At 35.1% G+C, this 27,357-nt stretch overlaps 2 protein-coding genes and 1 pseudogene across 4 annotated transcripts; 1 reads left to right on the forward strand and 2 right to left on the reverse strand.

Annotated features, from left to right (window-relative positions):
* Positions 1-2,161: 2,161 nt before the first annotated feature.
* Positions 2,162-13,211, reverse strand: LOC120142835 (ubiquitin-like-specific protease 1D). 3 transcript variants are annotated; one of them, XM_039157321.1, is made up of 14 exons: positions 12,744-13,211; positions 12,314-12,365; positions 11,520-11,614; positions 11,126-11,364; positions 10,748-10,796; positions 9,761-9,840; positions 9,630-9,662; positions 9,408-9,503; positions 5,965-6,067; positions 5,441-5,538; positions 4,268-4,390; positions 3,772-3,886; positions 2,779-2,886; positions 2,162-2,695 (listed from the first exon to the last, which is right to left on the reverse strand). In XM_039157321.1, exons 1-14 carry the CDS (start codon positions 13,086-13,088, stop codon positions 2,567-2,569), a joined length of 1,665 nt encoding a protein of 554 aa, XP_039013252.1. In that variant the 5' UTR covers positions 13,089-13,211; the 3' UTR covers positions 2,162-2,566. The 3 variants fall into 3 exon arrangements, with proteins under 3 accessions (XP_039013252.1, XP_039013253.1, XP_039013255.1); XM_039157322.1 differs by lacking the exon at positions 4,268-4,390; XM_039157324.1 differs by lacking the exon at positions 11,520-11,614 and having other exon boundaries at positions 12,744-12,878.
* A 741-nt stretch (positions 13,212-13,952) lies between these two features.
* Positions 13,953-14,872, reverse strand: LOC120142783. The gene has a single exon (XM_039157288.1). The coding sequence runs from the start codon at positions 14,784-14,786 to the stop codon at positions 13,953-13,955; it is 834 nt and encodes a 277-aa protein (XP_039013219.1). The 5' UTR covers positions 14,787-14,872.
* Positions 14,873-24,307: 9,435 nt separating this feature from the next.
* LOC120142713 lies at positions 24,308-26,077 on the forward strand (annotated as a pseudogene).
* Positions 26,078-27,357: the final 1,280 nt, after the last annotated feature.

Genomic DNA, 27,357 nt, shown 5'->3' on the forward strand with positions numbered 1-27,357 from the left:
TTTGCTCCATATTCATTTTAGTCACCATCTTTAGTGCTTTAGTGTTTTGGGTTTATTGCTCACTAGGTCCTCTCTATTAGTTATGTTATCTTTAGTCTCTGAAATTATTTATGAAATATTTGTGTTTCATTTTCATTGGGAATGTATGTGTAGTTGCATTTTATTATGTATGTTAATAGGTGTATTTGTTTGAAACATGTGTTATCATTAAAAGATTTTTTTCGTGGGATAAAAGCATTTATTGTATAAGTTTTTTATTTCAATTAATGTATATATATGTATGCATGCATATTATGTATTTTTTACTTTACATATTTATGTATGTATGTTTTGGTTATCATAATATGCTTATTTATTCGATATGTCCTTCGAATATTTCAAGAATTGTATTTGTAGAACGGATGTGGATAATATCACTTGATCGAAGTGTTGCAATCTGATACAACGTTCGAACAAAAGAGAACTTGAAATAAATCTAGTTTATTTTCCTAATTTTTATTTATTTATTTCAAATGATCCAATGCATTTTTATGTAGTAATTTATTTTACGCAAATGCCAATTTTCTTTGTATATTCGATTGGCGTTTTTCTTAAATCAATGAAGGGGGTTTATTCTTTAACATATGAGAAATAGTTAACTTTCCCGATGGAGGATTGCTAATATTGGGATTTCTTCTCGAATTAAGAAATTTTCCATATTAAATAATTCGAATCAAACTAAATTAACTTTAGTAAATTGATCATACTTTAATTATCAATGCGAATTCACAATTTCCACCATTACGACAATGCGTAAACGATCGAGTACCAATTTTGGGCGCTGTGGGAGTGCTAATAATTCCCCACGCATAACCGACTCCCGAACCCCGTTAAAATGAATATTTGATAACGCATACCAATCTCTCTTAAAAACAATTTTTTTCCTTAAAAATTGTTTTAAAAGACGTTTTTTGGTATTTGATGTACCTAGCCCAAAGGTCGATGACAACTCCTTTCAATTTTATACAAATCAATTTTATAAATCCCCAAATTTTCAGATTAAAGTCATAATTGTTTTTAATAATATTTAATTTTTTAAAAAAAAATAATTATGACAGTTGTCGTCGCGGGATCTAACTCATTCTTGTGCTCGTTCAATTACGTATCTTTTACACACATCAAACATGTTTATTCATTTTAGATAAAATTTGTATAATTTTCTTTCACAATTTTACTCTTTTTTTTTTTTTCATTTCAATCCAATTTAAAAGAGTTCCGACCTTTTTATACCACGTAAATATAATGTGCTTCCTACAAAAAGCGCCTCCTCCCAAAACTTCCACTTACGTGGAACATAAGGCCGCTAGATTGAAAAATAATCTCAAATGGGTGCTACATGAAAATATAATTGTGTATGTTTGAGTGAAAAAAACCCAAGCCCTTGGCGCTTGCCCTCACAATTGAAAAGAATATTAACATGAAATCTCTCAAAAATTGTAATTTGATCTCTCAAATTTTAAAATAAAATTTTAAATATTTTTAATCAAACCTCCTAAAATTCTAAAAAGTTCAGTTAAACCCTTTTTGTAAGACATGGGTGTTAGAACCGATTTAATCTAAAATTTCTAACTTCACCAACAGCAATAGCAAATCCGAAGAGGAGCAGCAATGCGTCTCAACACCTTGGGCACATTGTTGGATCAACTTGGTTTCCATTTAAACAATGGCAATGGTGTTGGTTTTTACCTTTGATTATTCAATTCTATTTTGCCGGTAAAACTCCAGCTCCATTGCTGCTAAACAAGAGCCAGAGGAAGTGTAGCCATGGATTTTGCTGGGAAACTTGGCATTTCAAGCAAAGTTAGTTTGCTCTCCCAACCAATAAACTAATATACTTATATACATACGCATCAATACATACTGATAAATAAAAATAATACGGTATTTACTTTATTGAAAAATCAATAACATAAGATCTATGTTAAACTTCACCAGCAGTGTAATAAATGTCATATATACATACATGTAATGTTCACAAACATACTGACATCTGAACATGAGAAGACATATCTCACCTATTCCATATGTATTCATGTTATGATGGATGCATATTATGCCATTCATATATATATCCAAACACAAATCATAAACAGTGTCATTAAGTGTATCAGTATAGTATCTCTTTGATAACAGCGCACTAAAATTCCTTGATATATAAAAAACTAATCACCCGTAGCCAACACGAGATTTGGATAAAAGGCTCTTTAATACAAATGAATGAATACATCATCATCAACATCATCACCAGTTTTAAATTTCCTAGCATCTAGAACTGGTCGATTCGAATCCTAGCCTCTACTTTTAACTTTCTTTCTTGCATAATAATGGCATTGCGAAATTTCTTTCATTTTCTTCCGTTAAAATATACAAAAGCAATTTCAAAACTTTTTGAAGTACCTGATTTGCCATTGATGCATTTGAACGTGAGGACCATAACTATGCAAGCTGTACACAGATGGCACCCGATCCACTGGTGTGTTATTTTTCTGCACCAGATTCATGCAGGAGCACCAACTTAAACGAGCTTTTAAGATGAAGGTGAAGATTGTGAACCTCCAATATCCTCATTGGCAATTTGGAATTGTTTTATGAGTAAGTTCCTTATTTTCAGTCTCAAGCCAGAGGCTTGTTCGGGTCTGAACCATTGTTTGCCAAACTGAAAATTCGAAACAGGATAAACAGGTTAGAGACCGAATGAAAGAACTTTTGCACAAGGTTACAGAGGAACACATCAGGTACCATTGCTAAATCTTTCTTTTTCAGTCTTTCAGGGGCCTCTTCGATGAAGCGCTCCATAAAGTAAAGAACAAAAAGACCACAATCATAATCATTCTTTTGCTGGGGAACCTGACCCAAAAAAAAGTATCAACAGAAAATCTAAAGTTATGGTTTTAGAATGAGAAACCGATAACTATATTTAAACAAAGATAACTGAAGTGATTTAGTCCTCAAAGTTGATCATGCCACATGTATACTCCTAGCAAGATGGTCTTAAACATAATTTCTTGTAGCAGACATCAATTTATTTGAACCAAGCCACCACATTTCTTAGCAACATGTTTTATTCAGCAAAATGATTAATTGAAGTCCAAACAATTTTACAAATGAAAAGAAAGGAGGCTTATTAAGAAGATAATCCAGTTTTTAGTGGACAAATTATGTTCCTAATATCTAATCCTGCAGTGAACAGTAAGATCAGACGGGGTATGTAATATGGTACTGTGCTTTCCCCCCGGAAAACCACAATATTACTTGATCTTGTTGTAGCATGTGAATTCAAACTCTTTTGTAGATATGTTCAATGTTAGAAGGCATGCACGGATAAGAATATCGTAAATTAACTTTTATCATGCAACTTCACACGCAAGAAAAGAAACCCTTCAATTTTATAACCAATGAAAGGAAGTTAATTTTCTGAGGTAATTGAAGATCAATCTATAATTACATCTGCACAATCACTATCCAGTGGTGGATCTATAAATTTAAGAATGGGGGTCCAAAATTTTAATTTTCTTTCTTTAAATATAATGGGTATGCAAAAAAAATTCTTTTTTTCTTAATACATTAAACTAAATTTAACCATTTTCTAAAATAAAGGGGGATGCACTTGGCTCCTATGGGGGCTTAGTGCAACCGCCTGTCACTATCCATCAGAGGCTATACTTTACCAACTTGAGGTTCAAAGTCCATAAACAAATGAGACGATTTATGATACTGCAAATAGAAACTTACAGTTATTGTTTTCTCATCAATCCTACGGGGGAGATTTTCCCATATTCTATCTGCAATTGGAAGATCTGAAGGAGCAACCTCTTGATTCAAATAGTTCCATTCTTCCTTCATGTAGCTAAAAACCAAGATTCAAAACATATATTAGGTTTAAGGAAGCATTGGTTACCAACAGAAATGTAAGTTACGACATAACCGAAAATCGACACAGTAAGGTTTCCATTCAAATGTTGACGTTAACATTAATTAGATAATGCAATAGCTGAAAGGCGTTGAAGATTTCCATATAACCGAATCATTTTACTTGTATCACTTAAGAAGAGATGAATGAACAGATGTGCAGGTTTCAAAATCATGCTATTATAAACAGAAAAGGCACTATCCTAATGAAAGTTCCCTTTGCAGTATCACATGGCTTCTTATTTTTATGAATATACAGACAAAGACAAGTTGTAGCAATACGCCGCCATTTATAATCATGTGGTTTATTTTGCCTCACCTTTTAATGTTCTTATAAACCAATCGGCTAGAATGAAGTCCCAGTGAATCCAAATGAAGGATAATTGGTCCTGATTCATCTTCTTTGTCAGGTATACAAATGATGACCAAGCTCCAGTGGTAACTGGATACACAAAAAGCAATAATTGAATCAAAAGATCAGAATAAATTCAACCTAAATTAGAGAGAAGGTAGTGAAAATAGGGGGAAGGATGCAGAGAGGTACTAAATCAACCTATTCAGAATAAATGGCTCAATCCATTTATCCATATCATTTCACCCTTTTGAAAAAAACCCTCTAGTTTATTTCTTCAAACACTCCTCATTAATAAGCATGCCAAACAGAAGCACAATTAAGCTTCTTAGCTAACAGAACGCAGAATTGTCACTCAAAAACTAGCCGAGACACAAGACAATAGGCTGTGACTGAATGCAACGATTTCTGTTCATAATAGACCCAAGATTTGTTTATCATTACATGGTTAGATAAAACAAGTATCCAGTCCTATACATCTTTTTCAGAGCCAAAGAGACCACGGCATAAAAAGTTCTGTTCATGTAACAATAACACTCTGGTAAAAAAAAAGTTGACTTGTAATTTCTAATCCAAGGAAATTATGAAGGTGAGGAGATGGTAATCATGATTCAAGAAATGAAAATGTTTTTGATATGCAAGAATCATCGGAAGATATATAGTGTTTTCATTGTCCCTCATTTGAGAAAACTGTGTTTCCATGTCTGTGGACCCTCTTCCTTTCCCATCTGATCCTCTCCCTTCCTTCGTTCCTACCATGTTTACAATCGCAAGAAAGAAGGCCAGCATTAAGATGCATAATGCCTGTTTCCAATGGTCCACCATATTGAAACAAAGGTCCAATCTCTCCCTTTCTCCAAGTCTTCTGTTTCCATTCCTGTTCAAATCGGAGTCTTTTTTCCCTACTTTGTTACACCAATTCTTTTTCAAAATGTACATAATGCTTTTTCTAACAGTGAAAACCACCATCTGGACATGTAATTGCAGTTTCCAACCCATTTTCTAACCCATGTCTATGTACATGCAAATGAATTCCTCTTGCAGTGCATGTAAGAGGAACTCAGCAAGAATAAACATTTATAGGTTTAAAGGGAACATCATACACGCTTGAATGTAAATATTTATAGCAGGAAAACTCACTCTTCATTAATTGGAATAAGTATATATGCTTTCTGGAAAATATTGACACCTTTCCACCACCTTCTGAACTTCATGAATAAGGAATCTTTGTCACTCCCCTATTTAGAAGAAAGGAAAACAAGGACCCCGCACACGAGTTGGATAAATAATAATCCTGATAGTCGAATAGCTTGACAAGTCCAGCAAATTATTAATGGACACTAAATTATGATCATTGATCTAGTGAAAAATAAATGCAGTTTCTAAAAAATATAAACTAGCATAAATCAAACATGACTGTTGATCTCAAGTTGCTTTATCCCAAAAAAAAAAAAAGCTAAAATGACTTGAAGAGTAAAGCATAAAATTATAACATTATCTTATTAAAAGAAAAATATCATCACAGAAATACTGAAAAACCTAGTTCTACCAGATCAGATTCAATGAACCTGACTGAAAATGATTCCAGAAATCTCAAATCAGCATGATGTATTCACCTTACACAGAAAAAGGCAATCATCTATAAGAGAACATGAAAGATAAACCTTGTATGATACAGCTTCTTTCAGCTTCGGGTAAAAATACGTGTTAAAAATATGATAGTCACATATTGCTCTACTTGTTGGGGATGCCTGCTGCCGCAAATATCTGGCCAAAAGGAAAAAATGTGATTATAACTAGAGGTCCGGATCTCCATATAGCAGGATCTATTATCTAGCAGCTATTCAAAAAAAAAAATAAATCAAGCAATTCAACTTTTTCCCCAAAAAACAAAATGAAGCAGCGAGTTTCTTACGCTCATTTCACATAGCATTCGAAAGCACAATGGCAATACTCAATACTAGGGGAAACCAGTTTCCAGGTACAAACATTGTTCCAATAACTACAATTTTAAAACTTGTTTTTCTAGCACTAAGGTAAAGGCACACACCTAATCACACACTTATACAACACTGAAACTGCCCAACCCACTTGAAACAGAATCAACTTTTAATTGGATAGTTTAACCCAAATTTATCTTCTATTTGTAAGCAGGTTGTACAAGATTCTTTCAAAATGTCTTTCGAGGAGATTAAGAAACTGCATTACTGATTTAATCAGTCCTACACAGTTTGCCTTCATCTCAGGTCGTCAAATATTGGATTGTTCTCTTATAGCTAATGAGGGGGTAGATTTTTGGAGGAAAAAAGGACTTAAGGGATGTGTGTTTAAGGTGGATTTCAGGCAGGCATATGATACAATGGATTGGCCTATACTATTTAAAGTTATGGAGAAAATAGGCTTTGGCTTCAAATGGAGAAGTTGGATTAGACAGTGTGTTACAACAGCTTCCGTTTCTGTTTTGGTCAGTGGGGTCCCTTCTGAGGAATTTCCAATGGCAAAGGGTTTCCGTCAGGACAGTTCTCTTTCTCCATTGCTTTTCAATTTAGTTGGGGAACTTCTAAATCTACTGCTTCTAAAGGCAGTCACTGAGGGGCTGTTTAGTGGATTGCAGATTGGTAGGAATGAGAATTCTGTTGATTTATCTCATTTGCAGTTTGCAGATGACCTTATAATTTTCTGTGGTGCTTCGAAGAAACAGATTTTAAATGTCAAGGGTTCTAAGAGTGTTTGAAGTCATGTCTGGACTTCAACTGAACCTAAAGAAAAACAGATTATTTGGTGTCAATACGTCTCAAGAGTAGGTTGAGGAGTGGGCGAGGACTATTGGTTGTGTTGTTGGGTGTTTTCCTTCTGATTACCTAGGGCTTCCTCTGGGTGCAAAAAGGAATTCTTCACTTTGGGATCCGGTTGTTCAAAACTTCTACAACAAACTTGCTGGTTGGAAAGCTGCCACTCTTTCATTGGCAGGGAGGTTAGTCTTGGTTAAATTAGTTCTTTGTTCTCTTCCAACCTATTATTTGTCCCTTTTTTAAATTCCCTCCTCGGTCAATTCTAAACTTAATTCTATTATGTCTAAGTTCTTATGGGGAGGTGGAATGGAGAAAAACAAGATTCATTGGGTAAATTGGTCCACTGTGTGTAAACCTAAGAACGAGGGAGGTTTGGGAGTGTTGAATCTTATCAATATGAACAGAGCCCTTCTGGGGAAATGGTCTTAGAGGTTTGCTAATGATAGGGATGTTGTTTGGAGGATGTTGATATGCTCTAAATACAAACTTGACTCCTTTTTATTGTTTAATAGCAAGATTCTAGCTCAAGCTTCTTGGATATGGAGTTCAGTGGTTAATAATTATTTTAAAGAAGACTCATTTGGCTCCAAGTTTCGCAGTATGTGCAGAATTCAAGTTGGTAATGGTGAGTTGATTCGGTTTTGGCAATACCACTGGGCGATGGACTGCTAGCTCAAGGTTTCTTTCCCTAGACTGTTTTCTATTTCTTCTAATAAGAGCGGCAAATTAATTGAGTTTGGTGAGTTTAGTTCAATGGGATGGATTTGGAATATTCAGATGAGGACTTTGGCCGATTGGGAATTTGAACAATGGGAAAATTTAATGCCAATCATTTCTAATTACTGCCTGTCTAAAGAGGCTTATGATGGACTGATCTGGAAATGTAATGGGGCTGGTGTCTACTCTATTAATTCATCTGTGAAGGTGTGTTCATCGGGTTCCCAGGAGGTTCATTTTTGGAAGGACATCTTCTGGAAAGGATTGGTGCCTCCAAGAGTAGAGCATTTTGTGGCAGGTGGTCCTTCAAAAGGTGCCAGTGAAGACAAAATTGGTTAAAAGAGGGGTTATGGGTATTGAAGATGTTTCTTGCCCTCTTTGTAAATTGGTGGATGAATCTTCTTCTCATTTATTTTTCTCTTGTTCTGTTGTGTGGTCAATTTGGAACAAATTCATGCAGTTTTGGAGCCTAAGTTCAATTTTTCATGTCAATGCTCAAAGCTTTCTCCTAGCGTAGGAAGATTTGAATTGTAATTCTGTTATTTGGAATTTTATTCCTGATGTTGTTATTTGGACTATTTGGGAAGTCATGAATGCCATTGTCTTCGAAGGCGGGAAGTTAGACCAGATTGACTTATGTTTCTTAGCAAGATTTAGGCTTGCCTCCTGGTTCTTAGCTAAGTTTAAAGATTCTTCTATTTCTAAGGACTTTCTTATCTGTGATCCCTCCCTAGGGGATTCTTGTTACCCCCACAACAAATCGATTATCACTACAATCCCTTGGTCCCCTCCTCCTAAGGGCTTTGTCAAATTGAATGTGGATGCAGCTACCAATGGTGATTGGAAGAGAAGTGGAATTGCTGGTATTTTAAGGGATGATTCAGGCTTGTTTTTAGGTTCCTTCAAGGAGGCTTCAGGACCGGGTCCACCTACTTTGATGGAGCTAAAGGCTATTCAGAAGGGTATCTTTTTTAGATTCCTTGCGAGGAAGTATTAAGGGTCGGTTGATTATTGAAACTGATTCTAAAATGGCAGTGGAATGAGTTAAGAATGGTGCTTTTTGTTCTGATATGTATGTCTTTATCGTCAGGGATATAACTGTAAGGCTAAAAGAATTGAAGGGTGTAATTAGATGGGTTGCTAGGACAACCAATATAGAGGCAGATGGGCTGGCTAAGGCTGGTATAGGCTAATTACAGTGTGGTTTGTTGGGGTATTCTATTTTGGGTTTTCGGGTTGTTTGTAAGGGTTTTATCTTGTTGTTTTAAATCTTATGCACCCTTTCTATTAATGAAGTATAAGGCACTCTTTTCCTCCTTCCTCTGATTAAGGAAATCATTTTGAGTTCCATTAATTATGAAGGGGGTTTTTAATGAGGCTTTCAATTCTTATAAAAAAAAGGTTATATTCCAACCCGATATATGTCAAACAAATTGGACCAACTACAAATCCAGGGAAAAAAGATCCAAACCAAAGCTGATCAAGAAAGCCAAATGACCCAAAGTGAGCCAACCTTACACACTCAACTGTCACTCTTTAAAGTAGAGAAGCTTGTCATGTGAGAAAATTACACGTATTTGAATCGTTTAAACACTTACCGGATGTAAAAATTCATAATTTGAGATGTCAAAAAGGTTTCTGGAGCAAGGCTGTCAATATCACCAAACGAAATATCAACAGATTCTGGATCATCCCTGTATCGATAAATAACGCAAAAAAAAAAAGATATAACAGAAAAATTAAACTCTGCTAAAATTGTCCGCAGAAATCATCCATTAAAAGTAAAAAGTAAAAAATAAAAAATAAAAAGCATCACAAACCTTGATGGGTAATAGATCCTAGCATCCTTTTTGCTGAAAATTTTTCAAAAAGATAAGATAGGTGCTGGAAGCAACCAAATTGTAAGCTAATGTATAGAGGGAAGAGAAAAAATATTAGAAGTTCCACTAACCAATTCTTAAGTTTAACTTCAGGCTCTGTTGTATTTACTAACTGCTGTTCTTCCTCATCTACAATAACAACAGTCTCGCCCTGTTTCAGTTATATACCATTGAACCAGTCAATAAATGAAGACAAAAACCTAATTATGGTGACAGCAGAAATTTTAATCACAATGCAACCAAAAAAGTATATGGACTACTGAATACTGATAGCAAAACCTATATTTTCATGGCAGTGTGCATTCTTTGGCTTTTTAAGATTTTGAATATAGAAAGACAGTTAAGAGGCCAACAATCATGTGAAGCTGTCCTTTCCCCCAAATACCAAAATCTCCAAAGCAACCAACTTATCAGTTTCACAGAAAATTGTGCATATGAAGAGTTTTTCAGAATTTAAGTGTCTCAGAGAATGTTCAACCTAGTGGATAACTAATAAGTTGTTTGGAAGGGATCAATTAATCTCTAAAAAGATCACAATTATGGTACACATTATAAATCTCCAAACGTAAAGTGGATTTTAGAATATTCTAATTCCACCCGGAAGCCTTTTCTATTTTGATAGTTCTCTATTTCAATAAATCAAGGTACTCTTTTCCTCCTTCCGCTAGTTACTCTTTATCAGAGTTAACTATGAGGGAGGTTTTTAATGAGGCCTTTCATTCCTATCAAAAAAAAAAATTTGATAGACTTTTAATTGCACTAGAATAAGAATAACACAGGAATGTAGACAAATTTCCCTCTCCCCTTAGTCACTGATACAAGACAAGACAATAATACAGATTGAATGATGAAGGATTCATTAAAACAATCTATAATATCCTAAACATGCCCAAACAACACTGATATTATCTGCACTATCACAATACACATGATTAATTACATTTACGTTAAATTCTGAGCCTAAATTACTCCTATGTCAATAGTGACATTCACAAAATGAGCAGGTTGTCTACATTAGATAATCATGATTGTAATAGAAGAAATAAAAGTTTGCACACCTGCCTACACCTTGAATTATTTGGTGGTCGGACTTGAATAGCATCCTTCCTACAGAGAATGAATGGGGGAATTCAAAAAACATGCAAGCCAATTATTGAACTACTCAAGTAAACTGAAAATGATCAGATCAGTTGACAGAAATATATACATTATATAGAATATCTTTAATGGACGACAAACAGTCAAAATTAAAATGCTAGTGTATATAAAAGAAGATAATTTTAAAAAAATAGATTGCAAGATATAGAAGAAGCTGTCCCCCCAGATATTTCAGTTGCATGCAATATGAGAGACGAATTCCTGGTTGAGAATTTCAAGAATAAGCTATTGATATTTTCAGCCTGGAATATAAATGAGTAATATGTAAAATTGCTTACTTTGAAGTGCTTCGCAAGTTGTCATCTGTGTCAAAGAGAGAAGACACTGTAGCTGTTCTACTCTTTTGACCACCAAAAGAAGGCTTTGTATAGTGTTGTGAACTATTATGTCTTGGTGATCTTCTAACTATCATCCTTTCACTCTCTGAAAAATCCCCATTGCATTTGGTTTTTCGTTGTTCACAATGATTCAAAACTGATAAACTTTTCTCAAATGTGTTGAGTGACCTAGAATCTGTCTGTAACATGAAGTACAAGAGAAGTTATGTTCCATGGTCATATCCAATGAAAAAGTCCTATCCTACAATATATCACTTAATTTAGAAACATTTAGAAGGAACTGCATTCCGTGCTAATAAAACAGTTATATTTCAGCAGAGTACAAGCAATTTACATTTTCTTCCAACTTTTGGCAAAAACTAGCACCACATGCAGACTGTGGGAAAGGTTGATTTGATTTACGCAGATTTTCAAAGCCATTAGAAGAACCTGCAGGAAATATTTAATTTACTTAAATAGATTTCAAAAAAACAGAATTCTAAAGTTACAAAGAAATTTCCCTGCTTACGTACATAAGCCAACACTCCACTAATCCTTAAAAAACCATATGTTGGGCTCAAAACAGTCAGAGCTCCTTAGAGTCAAGGTTCTAAGTACCATACTGGCTAGATCATTACCATCGTCATCATGGTAACGATACCCATAAAAGGGGAATATAACAAAACCACCCAGACAAGTTTGATTTCACTCCAATGCAATCATCTACGAAGGAAAATAAAGAGACAAAATTTCATCTGCTACAGCCCAAACTCAGTCTATCTGATCAACGTGATCTTTATTCAAACTACATTTTCTCCCACCACTTGAGCAGGAAAGCTTTGGCCATTGTGGCACATTATCTCAGACTACACCCTTTTGTTTCAAAAGTCATCAGCTCAATTTTAATGCTACAAAGGTTTATCATCATCCAGATTACATTCATCATTACATAAGTAACAAAAATGAACTTATGAACCATTTCAAGTTTAATCCGTAAAATATCAATAGGCCCATGTTAAGGATAAACAACACCACTACAGTAGAACCTCAGGATCAACACAATATTCTGGATACTTGGAAACCAAAGTTCACTAAAGATTTCCACACAACGCTTGAAAAAAAAAATTCCCAAATTACACAAAACCTTACCAACGGTATGTGTGCTTGGAGGTTGCGAGAGCTTCTCACATTCATCAGCAAGCTGTCCAATAAATGAATAATGCAAACAATCAATGTTTAATTAAGTAAAAAAGGGTCAACTCGTTCTGTAATGTGAAAAAACTCCATTTTTATTACCAGGAAAAAGGAAGGAATGTTTTCTTTCATTTTAATAGTTAATACTTAATAGTTGACAGAAAACAATGCAAGCACTCATTAGGAAAGGGGAAAACTTCGCTGTAAAAACACAAACACTTTCTATTCACCTAAATTTTAAAAAATGTAAATCCAAAATCACTAGTTAGTTAAATTAGCACCAAAATAAATAGTTTAATTTCCAAACATTCCCTCATGCAACATCCCTAATTTCGTTCCTTCTCTATTATTTCACTGTAGGACCAAATTAGTCAAAGAAACAAACCAATTTCGTTCGCGAAAGCGTTCTCCGTTTCTTTTCCTCCTGAAGTTGCTGAAGTTGATCCCTAATCTTCTTTCCTTTATCCGGTAATTTAGAGCCAAGGCATTCCAGATTCCGCTCCTGCCTTTGAATCTTCTCTTCTAGTTTATCATCAGTCAAATTTTCCCAAAATTCCTCTTTACCTTGATCATCGCCGTCGCCAATTGCGTCGGATTTCCTCGGCTGAGGTTGTGGCTCCGCCTTGATAACCACTAAGGGAGGCGATGACTCCTCATCGCTGGCGTCGTTTGAGAGTAGCTTGTTCCAATCGAGGTCTAACTTCCTCTTCCTGTTCTCTTTCGCTTCCATGCAAATCAAATTAGCTTGATTTTTACCCCCTTTTCACCCTCCTTTTTCTCCAATGAATACTCCTGATTCCCACTCTTTTCAGCTGGCAAGCTATTTTAGTTTTATTATTATTATTGATTAATTTATATGTATATAGGTGGGTATTTGACCTAAATCTGATAAATTTCTATCCGATCAAATTTTATAAAATCAATTTTTATAATTCAGATTCGTGTATTTTTTAAAAGATGTCTTGAGACAGTTGAATTTAAATTTATAATAAAAAATACATAATTTGATCATAACAAAAAAATAATATAATTAACTTTTATATGCTTAGAGATAAATATTAATCTTTTTTTCCAATTAGGTCATTTTTTAACTTTATAAACTACTCCTTTGCAATAGTTTGGAAAGGATATCTCCAGTGCTTGTTTGCTCGGTTTCAACCCTTTCTCCAGTTGGTCGCAAGGGCTCTTTGTCCGGGCAGAGTTCTACGCACTCGAGCAGGAAGTATCGGCTACATTTGCACACAATCGAGGGTACACATCATAGGAAACTGGAGCCAAATCATCGAAGGCTCGGTTAACTACGCCTGGACTAGCTTTCCTACATGTGCACGTGATTTGAAGGATGATGACATTAGTCTTCTCGATTTGCTCGGGTCCTACCAAGTCTATGGCCAATATGTATCTCTTTATGTCCATAATACATTTCGATCCTATGATAAATGATTTGTCTCATTTACATTTCGTGTCGAACATGGTGTTCATTTTATTTCTATGAAAGTATCATATATGTGTAATGGATACACAATTCATGAAAAACTTTCATTCATCACAGTCCGAAAATAAGAAAAATGAATGGAGATGTTGAGATGTTATGTTATTTTCCTACTCGGAATATCGAACCGTCGGTCGAAGAACAATTTTCTTCATCATCAACCCTCTCCAAGGTAGCTTCTTTGCATTGACAGTAATAGATCACACAAACCATCCATTTCATCACCTTCCCCATGCAAATCAAGCTAACTCCTGCAAACATTCTCCACCTTTTCTCATGGCCTCCCCCGTAGAAACAAACGAACCGTGAACAGATACCCCACACGAAACACACGAGCATCAACCCGAACCCTCGTCTCTCGCTGCCTCGGCAAAGATCAACTGAGCGTCCCCGAGCATTGGCCCCGTGTATCCCCTCCAACACCGAGACCACGATTCCCACATTCCATACAGCCATCCATTCTAAAAATTTCACTAGCAGAGCTACGCTAAGCATTCGAAGAAATGCAGCAGTGAAAGCATTATAGAAAAAGCTCATCACAATGGTATAGTAGCTCGTCACTAACCACGTTGACACGAGCATAAAACCGGTCGAAAGGAAGTGAACGTATGTAGAAGTGACAATGATGCCTCTACACCTTTCTTGGTCGACAAGTAATTGTACCATTTCCGCCATTGTAATCGGTTTTCCCTTCGTATACGTTCTCGATGCTAATTCAACGGTAACCACTGAGACGCAGAGCTCCGGTAGATGAAGTAGAAGCAGCCGGTAAAGAGCCAGTGGAACCAGTTTGTAGAAGAAACCATTCGCCATCGTTTCGACATCAGGTTCTCTCAGTATATCGGAAACGACGACGAGTGCTTGTCGAAGCATCAGTTCGTGGAAAACCAAGGAGCAAAATAGAGGAATGGAGGCCAGGAAACAGAATGCAATCATGTTGGTTGATTTGTAAGGGATTATAAGAGCTTCTTTGAGCAAGTTGAAGAAATTGGGTGATGATTTAGAATATGGGTATGATACTCCATCTTGGTTCCTTTCACGTTTCTATTGAAGGGTTTTGCTCATCGTTTTAAATGAAAAGGTTTCTTGGGTCATATACAATCGAATATTTGTGTAAAAGGTCAAACCAAATGGGCCAAAGCCATTGTTTGTACTTTGACAATTTAAGAAACTATGACCCTGTTGCAGTCGGTATTATGGTTTAAACTCGACCCTGAATGGTTGAGTTTTTTAGAGTAAATTATACTAATCACTCAACTACAACCTCTTTTTGGTTTACGAAAATGCTTATATCTAAGTATCTTTTCATTTTGACCAATATTAATTATAGTTACTTATCATTTTATTTTGATCAATATTTTTAAAAATTTGTCAACCATACAACTATTTAAATGTATTTAATTTGTCACAATTAATAAAATTAATATAATTACACATTTTATTCTCAATACTTATATATTTATTTATATATTTTATAAAATTAATCATAATTTTTATTTAATTTATAAAATTAAGATTTGAACCCTGGCCAGAATCATTGTTGCAAGAATCTTTACCACTCAGCCTGACTTAACAATTTGTTGTGTAATACAAAATAATATATATTATATTATATTTAATACCAGAAAAGAAGGAGAAGAAAATGGTTATGGTAGGAATTTAACCTAGGTCAAATATAAAACTCTACAGCTTAAAACTTAAACAAATTTCATAATTGGTTAATATATATATATATATATATATCAAACACTAGTTTATATAAGATTAAAAGGAAAAATAAATTTAAGTTTTGCACATGATAAAATTAACTTTTAATTATACTTTATTTTTTTAATAAAAAATAAAATTCCTAATTAAATTCAAATTTTAAATTATATCTAAAATCATTAAATTACAAATATGAAAAAAAAATATAACTAGTGGTTTGAGAAATCTATAAATTTATCCAATTAATTAAATTTAGTTTTTTTTAATCTTGTATATATAGTGTTTGAGATATCTATAATTATATCCAATTAATAACCCAATAAAATTTTTTGTTTTAATGGTTTTATGTGGTATAGTTTTGTATTTGACTATCATAGCCATTTTCTTTTCCTTATTTTATGGTATTAATTAAAGTAAAATATATGTATGTTATTGTGTATATTTTAACTCAAAATGATGAGCAAGCAGTTTGGTTAAGGCAGTGCACAACGCTGTTAATGGCCTGGGTTTGAATCTTTTCCAAGCTATGGGATTGCTTTTTCTTTATAATTTGTTTTCCATCCAACCAGAGGATGATACATGTTATTATCTAAATATATTAAATTATAAAAAATGTGTCATTATATGATTAGAGGATTATATATTAAATTAAATAAAAATCATGACTAAATTGATAGAATATATAAGTATTGAAGATCAAATGTGTAATTATACTAATTTTACTAACTGTCACCTCAACAATTTCGTTACACGGTAAGTGGCCTGATTGAATATATTTAAATAGTTGGGTGACTCGATTGACAAAAATTCAAAAATGGTAGTCAAAATAAAAAGGGACTATAGTTGGGTGGCCACTGGTATAATTTATCCTTTTTATAAATAGATTTAAATCAGATTTATTAGGATAAAATTAGATCAAAGGAAAAAATATTAGAATTGACCTGAAAATAATAGTATTATTTACCTTTATATATATTCAAGGTAATTGTTATGGTACTCATCTTTCTATATTTTTTAATCATATCTCTATTTTACTTAATAAAAATGAGATTTATCAATTTATTTTTGCCAGATTAGATCGTTTTGAATACATGTTTCTACTTTAGAAATTGAGTCAGGTTGAATTTTCTTAAAATTGAATTAGAATAGATGATAGACAATGACGGATCTAGAAATATTTTCTAGGATGACACACACATATATATATCATATTAATAACAAAAAAATTTCATATGTGGTTGGTACAAATAAAATTTCAGGGTGGATACTATCAATGAAATGAACAATTTGTAACCTCGAATTCTAGGTCAGTATTTCGGGTCAACACCAGACCCATAAATCGAGCCCATTAGACTTCATAGACCAGTTTGGACCAGTTTATAAGGGTATTGGCTCTAAGTTTGGCCCAAGAGTTCAAGCTAAGTGGTGGTTTTAAGTTGAGTTTTTAAGGTGAGGGACTAAAAGTGTAGTTTACCCATTTTTCAAATTCCAAGCGTAGTTAGAAGTAATCAAGGTAAGAATCTTAACCTTCATCCCTTAAGTTTTATTTCAAACCCCAAATCTTGAGTTTTGAGTAAGATTTCATAAAATTAGTTTTTAGAGAGGTTAAGGAATTCAAAGGATTCAAGTTTATTCTAGTAAATTTGAGTTGTTTGGAGTATCCTTAACCTTGTTTTAAGCCTTAGATAAGTTAGTAAACCCTTTTTCTTATCTTTTATTATCCAAAGATGTGGGATAGAGTTCAAAAGCTAGAGGTAAAGAGATAGTAAATTCTAGTTGATTCAAGGCGAGTTCTAGCTGCCAATAAGACCATGTAACACACTCACAACTTTCTTATATCAGTTGTAGATTATTATAAATGAGTTTAGCTAGAAAGCTAAGGTGCAAGCATGCTGAGTAGATTTCCATAGTAGATTCTATGTAATGGTATTTTAGCATGTTTTAAAAGCCTTATTTATGCCATTAATATCACATAAGGCTTAATTAATGATTGAGAACCTTAATAGAATAGTTTGAGAAGAGGTTTCAGTGTTAAATTCGTGCCCAAATAGGGTATTCTGGTCCGTCAGTATCGGTACTGGAAGAACAGTACTCATATTGTTCTTCGTGAAAGGCTAAAACCCAACATTTTTATAAGAGCAATATCGATACCCCTTCAAGGAGTATCGATACTCAGGGTCCAATATCGATACCCAGGTGGTCAGTACCGATATTAAGGTATTTTTGAAAATATCGAACCTAAATTTGGTATCGATACTTATGATAGTATCGATACCCTAGTACTAGAGTATCAATACTCAATATAGAGTATTGATACTACCTAAACCAAATAGCCTATAGTAGTAGAGGGTATCAATATCAACAGGTGGGTATCGGTACCAAGGGGTTTGTAACATCCTAAAATCATGGCTAGTGACCAAAATGGAAGTTTTGAAACTTTAAGGTCTGATTTAAAAGATTAAAAAAGTTTAGGGACTAAATTGGGAATATTTCATGAATGATTGTTCAGTAAATATTTAATGAAGTAAGAGAATAATGATCATTTTATAAGAAATATTTTTATTTTTCCCTTTATAAGGAGATAACCACATGGAAATGAGAGGGGATAAAGGAAAAAAAGGTCTGGAAAGTTGGGTTCAACTTCTTCTTCTTCCCGTGAGCTCAATTAAAGGTGAGTTTCTTACAAGTTGATTATTCCTTAATTTTATAATGGTTTTGATCCTTGGAGGATTAAGAAAGTTTAGGGAATGTTTAAGGTATCTTAAAACCAAAGATGAATAAGTTATGTAAGATTGAATATAAAGAGTTTTTAAGGGAATTATTAAGAAAGAGTTGATAAATAAGTTTTGAACTGAAAATTGACTTGTCACCAACTAAATTAAGAAATATGAAGTGTTAGAATTGAGATTAGAACATGTTGAAAAATTGGTAGAATTCTTGATTTCAATATATGTGATGAGATTTTGAAGATAAGGATGTGTTAGATGAATAGAAATTGGTTTGAGTATGTGTACTTGAGTTAAGAGTATGAAATAGAATATAACATGAAGGAATTAAGATGATATAGGTTAATTTTCGGGTTTAAAAAGTGAATTCTAGGCTTTGTGTATCGGTATTGCTTCATCAAGTACCAATACTTCAAGGGTAAAAGAGTGATAATTGATATAGGGGTATCGATACTGGTTGAATAGTATCGATACTATAAGCTTGAATTTGACAAAGGTATTCATGAGGTATCGATACCTGGTGGGTAGTATCGATACCAAGAGTACTGATACCATAAGGTCAATATCGATACCAATTTTTGAGACAAGAATTTTGAATGCAAAATGGGTATCGATACCAGGCTTGGTATCAATACCACAGCTAGGGAAGTATCGATACCCTACAGGGGGTACCGATACTACTCCAAGTAGAAAATGGAATTAATTCTTTCTTTTGGTTTAAGAAATTAAGGATCGAATTATGATATTTGGAATGATGATATGTGTGTAATATATATGATTGTGTAGATATCGATCAAGAGCAAAGTCCGAATAAGTCGACAAGTAATAGTCATCGAGAAAAATATAAGAGATCAGTATTGACTAGTGAGGCCAGATGAGTGGATATTAGTTAGTATATGATGATGAATGGAAATAAGACTTGCGATAAGTCTATTTTCTATATTAGAATGCATGAATTTATGATTATAAAGAATATTTTTTATATGAGTATATGTGATATATGCTATTGTATATGTTATATATGATTATTGTGAATACATGTTATGTGAATATGAGTTAAACCATGTGATAATGAACTATGTGACTATGTATGAAATGGTATAAGCTATGTGATCTTAAGGTATATGAATATATTTATAAGAGATAAGCCATGTGACAATGAGCTATATGAAAATAAGTTATGTGATTACATGATCACAAGAGATAAACCATATGATGTGAATGATATGATAAGAAGCTATGTGATAAGAAGCTATGAGCCTATGTGATATGAATATGTGAACATGTGAAATGATATACAAGATAATGCCCATGTTATGTGTCATGAGAGCTAGAGGTATAGTTGGCATGCCAAGAGTCGAGGGTTCTACATGGTCCTTCGGGACATATATGCAATCCTTTAGAACATATATGCGGTACTTCGGTACACTTATTTGGTCCATTGGAATATGTATATAGTTATAAAGGAGTGGTCCTTCGGGACATATGTGTTATATGTGGTCCTTCGGGACATCTATGTGGTCCTTCGAGACAAATCCTATGTGCCTATAGTGGGAATTATACGAGATGTGGTGACAACATATGTGGACAACCTCTATGTACCCACATATCTTTAGTTCTCACATGTGTTCATGGGCTAATAAAGAGATAATATAAATAAACTTGATATGATAATATGTTTGTTTCCTTGTGAAGTGTATGTGTGATATATGATGTGTATAAATGATAAATAAAGGATCATATGATAAAAGGAGTTAGTGATAATGCTAAGAATGGAGATGATGATATATGTGCATGTGTGCATTTGTTATATGAAAGGATGTATGCTTTTATATGATATGATAGTATTAATTGTTCATGCATTGATATGAGTTAGAGTTACATTACATGTTTTATATACCTCACTAAGTCATGGACTTAGCGTGTGAGTGTTTTACACGTAGGTTCCGAGAAGATTAAGCAGCAGAGATAAGCAAGACAGGTCAATTTCTCCTTACCGAAGGTTAGATCAGAAAAGAAAAGAATAATATGTATTTTGTTTTAATAAACATAGTTGGCATGATACAACCAACCCAGCATTCCTTGGAAGACGATGTTGTACCTTTGATTTGTTTCGATCTAGGAAAGCAACAAGGATCCTGCAAAAACAAGAAGCTTAAAATAGAATGATTAAATGGAAGTAATGGAATGGATAGATAATATGGCATCAATATATATATATATATATATATATATATATATATATATATATATATATATATAATGGTGATAGTTTTAATGGAAATGATAAAGTATGGTAATGGAATAGAATGAATGTGATGGAAATGGATATGAAAGATAGTATCTTAAGAAGACTCAAAGAAGAACCAATGTTAAAGAACAAAGACCCAGACTTTATATTGCTTCTTTAAGGGGTGGTAATAAGCACTTTGACCAGCTATCTATAACGAGATAGGAACTAGAAGTATCAAGGTGAGATATATGGGGTTGACACCACAAGCATAAGCTTGATAAGTCGATAAAGTTCAATTAAGAACTAAAGAGATAAACTCTCACAATTTTTCATGTAAACAAAGTCTTCCTTACAAATGAAATATGAAACTTATTTATAGGTTTTGAGGGAATATGGTCGAATGGTACAATGTATTTTGGCCAGCCCTTTCCCCTTTCAAATGACATAATATAATGTGTAACAAATAGGAATTAATGGGGTTTTTGGTTTAGCTGAAAAACAGGAATAGGTTTCATGGTTGAATTGCATTTGTATTCTCTCAATTTGATGCCAAGTGGATTCTCACGCATGAAACAAGGTTTTCTGGTTATATGGAGCTTCTTGGACGTGCACGGGTCTTCTCCAAGCTGCTTGAGTGGATATCTTGTTAGCAATCAAGTTATTAACTGGTCTGGTGCTCTCCTTGGTGTTCCACTAGCTGGCAGATTCCTGATGAGTTGTTTGGTGAGCTGTTGTGTCTCCTAATTGCTCCAACAAGCTGTTTTGTCTTCAAAAAAATGTTCCACTTAGTTATATTTATCTTTCAAATGCCCCACCAACGTATGTGATGCTCTATTGTACCTACAAGTGCCAAGAAACAAGGTAAATTAAAAAGATGCTGATTTTAATATGCAAATATCGTATTTATTTCCAGCCTGCACTGTCTTCTGTAATCTGGTCATATCTTGAGTTCCCAATATCAGATTGACTTGATTCAAAGTGATTTGGAAAGATAAGACATATATGATTAAATGTTAAGAAGACTTCATCATCCAAATATGCTTGTAACGTGTTCAAAATTGGCGATCAATATGGATGACGTGCACTGTCCAGTGGACTGCCTGGAATGTAACTAGATAAAGTATGTAAACAAATAATTTAAATATGAATTGAGCTATGATAATTTATGAATGCATGTTTCCCACCTATTTTATTAATGCAAATGAGCTAACTATGTATGCATATGCATTGAATGAGTTATATAAAGATGTGAATTAATAAGTCATGCATGAAGCAATTAAGGGTTAGTTTAATCAATGAACTAGTTACTTTAAATGCAATGAATGTCATGCAACTAATAAAACTCATGCAAATTCATGCAATGAATGATAACATATGATAAACATATCCTAAGAGGTAAATACAAACATATGATAAAATATAGTGCATAAATGAGTAAATAAATAATAAAATAAGGTAAGACTCCCATGGAATCAATAAGGTAGAACGTCCATGATGTGATCACATGTTGAAGGAGTTTGATCCTTGACATGATCGCATCATGGCATGCAATTCAAAGATTTGAAATTTTATATGCTCTGATATGTTTTGTAAACCAATTGCTTTTAAATAATTATAAATTCTTCATTCTTTTGTAAAAGTAAATGTTTTGAAAAGTCAATGTGATACCTCAGACTCGTATCTGGGTCGGGTACGGGTTGGGGTGTTAGAGGGTTAGTATCGATATTGAAGGGTCAGTATCAATACCTACAAGCAGTTTTGGAAGAATAATCTGAGGATGTTAAAAGAAGTTGAGGTTTCCAAAAAGCTTATAATTACTCCCAAATAAGACTACAAGTGAGAACCATAGTAATGTTTAATTCAAACATAGAAACGAGAAAAAGTAGGGTGAAATAAAACTAGCCTTTTTTGAATGTTTGGGAAACGATCAGGACACCTGAGTTCCTTTAGTAAAGCTAGTAGAGTCGAAAGTATATATTCAATCCGGAGTGCGCAAGGCACTTTAAGCTGACTAACTAAGGCCAAGGCTTGACACTCGCAAGGGGTGGGTTAGTCAAGGGTGTGGTGTCCGATGCAGAGATTCCATGAGCCTCATCCTTGGTAGACTAAAAGGGTGTGTGAGCTCTGAGATGTAGAACCTCAATCGCACCATGATGTCTAACATAGAGTAAAGAGTGAGTATACAAGTATACTCACTAAAGAAAAGCAGTAGACTTTCAGTGATATGCAGTTAGTATGATTTAGTTCTTGGTGTGGCACTGAGCTAGTTAGCTCAGCATTTGGAATTCGCTTACTATGCAGATTAGGTGGAGTTTTCGAGAAGATTTAAAGAGACCGAGGTCTAGATAGAGCAGATCAGAGTACATCTCAATGTTTTTTGAGGGTATGCATATTTATAAACCTTGTTGTAAAGTTGAGTCATAAATGTATTTTAAAGCTGGTATGTTTTATTATTTTTGAATGTAAATATTTATTTTGGGTGCGCCCCACTGTACAGTTTTAATTATATTTTAAATGTTGATTTTCTAAAGAAAATGATTGTTTAAAAGAAAGAGAATGAAGAGATAAGTTGGTAAGCCAATTCGATGATTCCGTGTAGCACCCTCATTGGTTGATTGTATGTCGTACTGGTTTATGGTATTACACAATTAATATAAAAAATTAGATTTTAGAATTAAGACATGCACACGTTAAAAAAATCTTGCATCTACTACCAATAATATATGAATGAATGTTATATTCAAATTGAATCTGAATGGATAAAAATTAAACTTGACCATCCAACTTGTAAGTCCTGAAAAAAATGATGGCTTAATTAATTAATTAATTAATTGAATTTACCTCTTTTTATCCAAAATGCTTTCCTTATTGTTTTGGGCATGCATGTGTGTAGTTTGAGTTTTCTTGAATTTATGGAAAATAGAAAGTAGCTTTATTTGTCATCTTGTCGGAACAACCCTTAAGCTTTTTAGGGCTATGATGGGGAGTGATCCAACTTAATCTTGGAAAAGGTTGGGTTTTAAAATAAAGAATAAATAAATAGGTTTGGAGTCATCATCGACCTTTGGGTTAGGTAGGTTGAATACCTAAAAATACCTTTTAAAATAATTTTAAGAAAAAATAATTTTAAAAGATAAAAAATTATATGCGTTTAACCACAAATTCATTTTGAAAAGGATTCAGGAGTTGATTACGTGTGGGGAATGATTACCACCCCACAACGCCCGAAATTAGTGCCTAAGGGATTATACGTCATCTTAGGTAATACAAATGGAATTATCAAAAAAAAAAAAAAAACTTCAATAGTGACGCAAATTTATTTAACAGATTTAACAGGAATCAATATGAACTAAGTTTACTAGTTACACACTTGACAAAAAGGAAACCACGCACACCTCTTCCCAATGTTACTCACACAACCAGCGGCGGCCACCACCAATATATCTCCGGCGGCCAGGTAACCCTACGTAGAAAGTCCTTGTCCGATTATCATTTTTGCAGGTTATTCAAATGCATACAATATAATTAACTAATTAATTAATTTTTCATTTAAAAACAAATTTTCGACAATTATTCCGATTATTTTAATAAATTATGTTCATTGAAATCACACATTTTAATTCTTTAGCAATATATTTGTAATCGAGTCCTTGGTTTCTTGGAACAGACATGCTACAACCTTTTTTGGGTTTTGTTTCAGTATTTCTTGCCGGCTTATTACCTTAGTTTTGCCTTTATTTAATACCCAAAGCATTTCACTTTCTGTTTTGTCTTTCAATTTCAATTTTTTTTTTAATTTTTCGGTTGAAAATAAGATGGGAATTAATGGTGTAGTTGGAGAAGGAGAGGTGAGGAGAAGAGGGTGTTCATGCACGAAAGATGATTTTCTCCCGGAGGAATCGATCAAGAGCTGGGGCAATTACTTCCAAGCACTTAAGGATACTCCGAGTCGGTTCAAGGCCCGGCTGTTGACTCGGTCGCTTGACTCGACGCAGCTCCACAAAATCAAGGGTCGGAGCCAGCATGAGATGAAGAAGAACCTATCATGGTGAGACCTTATTTGGTTCGGTATCGGTTATGTGATCGGAGCCGGCATATTCGTTCTTACTGGACTCCAAGCACAAAAAGTGTCCGGCCCCACCGTCGTTTTGTCGTTCGTGGTGTCGGGTGTGTCGACCATGATTTCGGTATTTTGCTACACTGAATTCACAGTTGAAATCCCGGTAGCAGGTGGATCATTTGCGTACCTTAGAATGGAGTTAGGTGATTTCATGGCCTTCGTTGCCGCCGGTAACATCCTCCTCGAGTATGTTATCGGAGGTACTGCGGTGGCTCGGTCATGGACTTCCTACTTCGCCACCCTCTGCAACCATAACTCCGACGATTTTCTCATCATAAACCACAGCATGCCCAAGGACTACAATAAACTTGACCCCATCGCTGTCGTAGTCGTCTACATCATCTGCGTTCTCGCTATCCTTAGCACCAAGGGCTCATCGCGTTTCAATTACGCCGCTTCTGTCATCCAGGTTATGGTTATCATCTTCATAATCATCGCCGGTTTCACGAAAGCCGACACCAAAAGCTACAAAGATTTTTCTCCATTCGGCATCCATGGTATGTTCAAGTCCTCTGCCGTGCTTTTCTTCGCATACGTCGGATTCGACGTCGTTTCCACCATGGCCGAAGAGACTAAGAACCCTGCTCGTGACATCCCTATCGATCTTATCGGCTCGATGGTGATAACGATGACTGCATATTGTTTGCTCGCCGTCGTGTTACGCCTAATGCAACCCTACCCTCATATCGACAAGGATGCGCTGTTTTTCGGTGGCTTTCGAAGCTGTAGGGAATAGGGATGTCATGGGCTAAATACGTGGTGGTTGTCAGTGCGTTGAAAGGCATGACAACCATCCTACTCGTCGGCGTCGTCGGTCAGGCTCGATATCTCACGCATATTGCTCGAACCCACATGATGCCACCACGGCTAGCACAAGTCCATCCAAAGACAGGGACGCCGATCAACGCCGATCATCGGCTTCTTTACCTATCTCAAGATTCTCACAAACCTTCCATCGATATCAACACTATTCATCTTCCTACTCGTGGCTCTCGCTCTCATACTCCGTCAGTATTACGTTACCAGAGAGTCGAGTACGGTTGACCGGAACAAATTAATCGCATGCATCGCGCTGATTCTAGCGTCTTCCACCGCAACGGCTATTTATTGGGGCGTGAGTGAAAACAACGACTGGATCGCATACAAGATCACCATCCCGATTTGGTTCTTAGCAACTGCAGGTATCGAGGTTTTTGTTCCGCAGGTGAGGAAGCCGAAAGCGTGGGGCGTAGCGGTGGTGTCGTGGCTGCCGTCGCTATCCATAGCAATAAACATATTCCTGCTGGGATCAATTGATGCTTCGTCGTTTAAGAGGTTCGAGATGTGGACTTGTGTTCTGTTATTGTACTATTTCTTCTTCGGGTTGCTCGCTTCGTGTGATACGGCGAAGGAATCCGACGAAAATAAGATCAAAGAGGGATGGAAGAAGGTAGAAAAATGACAAAGTGATAGTAATATTACTGCTGCTGCTACCGGTGGTGTGTTTTTAGATCAGGCCAAGTGATATGTTGTATGGGCTAAACTCACGATATAATGCTTTCAAAATAAATAATTCACGAGATAATGCACTCCCCATATTATTTGCTGAAATAGGGTGAAATCCATAGTGTGGCCGTAGGTCGCCATGCCTTCCGAGCGACCTACTACGTCGCCATGGCTTCCCAGCGAGCTGCACAGAGATAATGGACGTCTGCATGTGCCATGCACGTCCCCAACACAGGTCGCCATGCACTCCCCAACACCCCAACACAGGTCGCCATGCACTCCCAGCGACCTACAAGGTCGCCATGCACTCCCAGCGACCTTGTAGGTCGCCAAGCAGTCCCGACGACCAAGCTTGGTTGTTTTCATGCTGATCCTCGTCATATTGCTTGCATGCTTGGTTGTTTTCATCTACGTGGTCACCATAAAAGGCTCGGGCCACCTCGAACCGAGTCGGGCTTACTTGGAATATCGTCCTGAAGATTTTTCGGGTTGGCGTCAACGTCCCCAGCTATGGATGCAACGCATGCACGGAGCAGGGTTAAGTTTGGTCACCAGCTTGGTCGCCGGGACTGCTTGGCAACCTACAAGGTCGCTGGGAGTGCATGGCGACCTTGTAGGTCGCTGGGAGTGCATGACGACCTGTATTGGGGTGTTGGGGACGTGCATGGCACATGCAGACGTCCAGGGAAGCCCATGGCGACGTAGTAGGTCGCCCGGAAGGCATGGCGACCTACGACCACTGTGGATTTCACCCTATTTCAGCAAATAATATGGGGAGTGCATTATCTCGTGAATTATTTATTTTGAAAGCATTATATCATGAGTTTAGCCAAGTGATAAGAGTGTTCATTAATATATATATATATATATATATATATTTAAGTCGTTAATATTTACAGCAATAATGTGCAGGTTTCTTCGTTTATCAGTTTGGATTAAGAAAGTAATTTTCTAAATCATTTATCTCTTAAAATTATCATTTTAATAAGATTATTTATGATTGATATAATAAGGTTATTTATTGTTGATAAAATAAAGTGACTTAAAGAAATCAAAATTTTTATCTATGATTGATGTTAAAAATTTTGGGTAAATTACACAGATGGTCCTTAACTATAGGACATTATTTTATTGAGTCTCCAACGAGTAAAAGTTACAAAATGGTTCTTTTATTATAGGGTATTCCTTTGTTGAGTTCTCCGACTATTAAAATTTACAAAATGGTCATCCGACTAT

Source organism: Hibiscus syriacus, unplaced genomic scaffold, assembly GCF_006381635.1.
Source record: "Hibiscus syriacus cultivar Baekdansim isolate YM2019G1 unplaced genomic scaffold, ASM638163v2 tig00110831_pilon, whole genome shotgun sequence".
NCBI classification, from domain to species: Eukaryota; Viridiplantae; Streptophyta; class Magnoliopsida; order Malvales; family Malvaceae; genus Hibiscus; species Hibiscus syriacus.

Coding starts and splice junctions, on each gene's coding strand:
- LOC120142835 (XM_039157321.1), bottom strand. CDS start 13,088: ATGGAAGCGAAAGAGAACAGGAAGAGGAAGTTAGACCTCGATTGGAAC. Junction 9,504..9,629: donor AGGATCTATTACCCATCAAG/GTTTGTGATGCT, acceptor TTATCGATACAG/GGATGATCCAGAATCTGTTG. Junction 3,887..4,267: donor GTTTATAAGAACATTAAAAG/GTGAGGCAAAAT, acceptor CTTGGTTTTTAG/CTACATGAAGGAAGAATGGA.
- LOC120142783 (XM_039157288.1), bottom strand. CDS start 14,786: ATGATTGCATTCTGTTTCCTGGCCTCCATTCCTCTATTTTGCTCCTTG.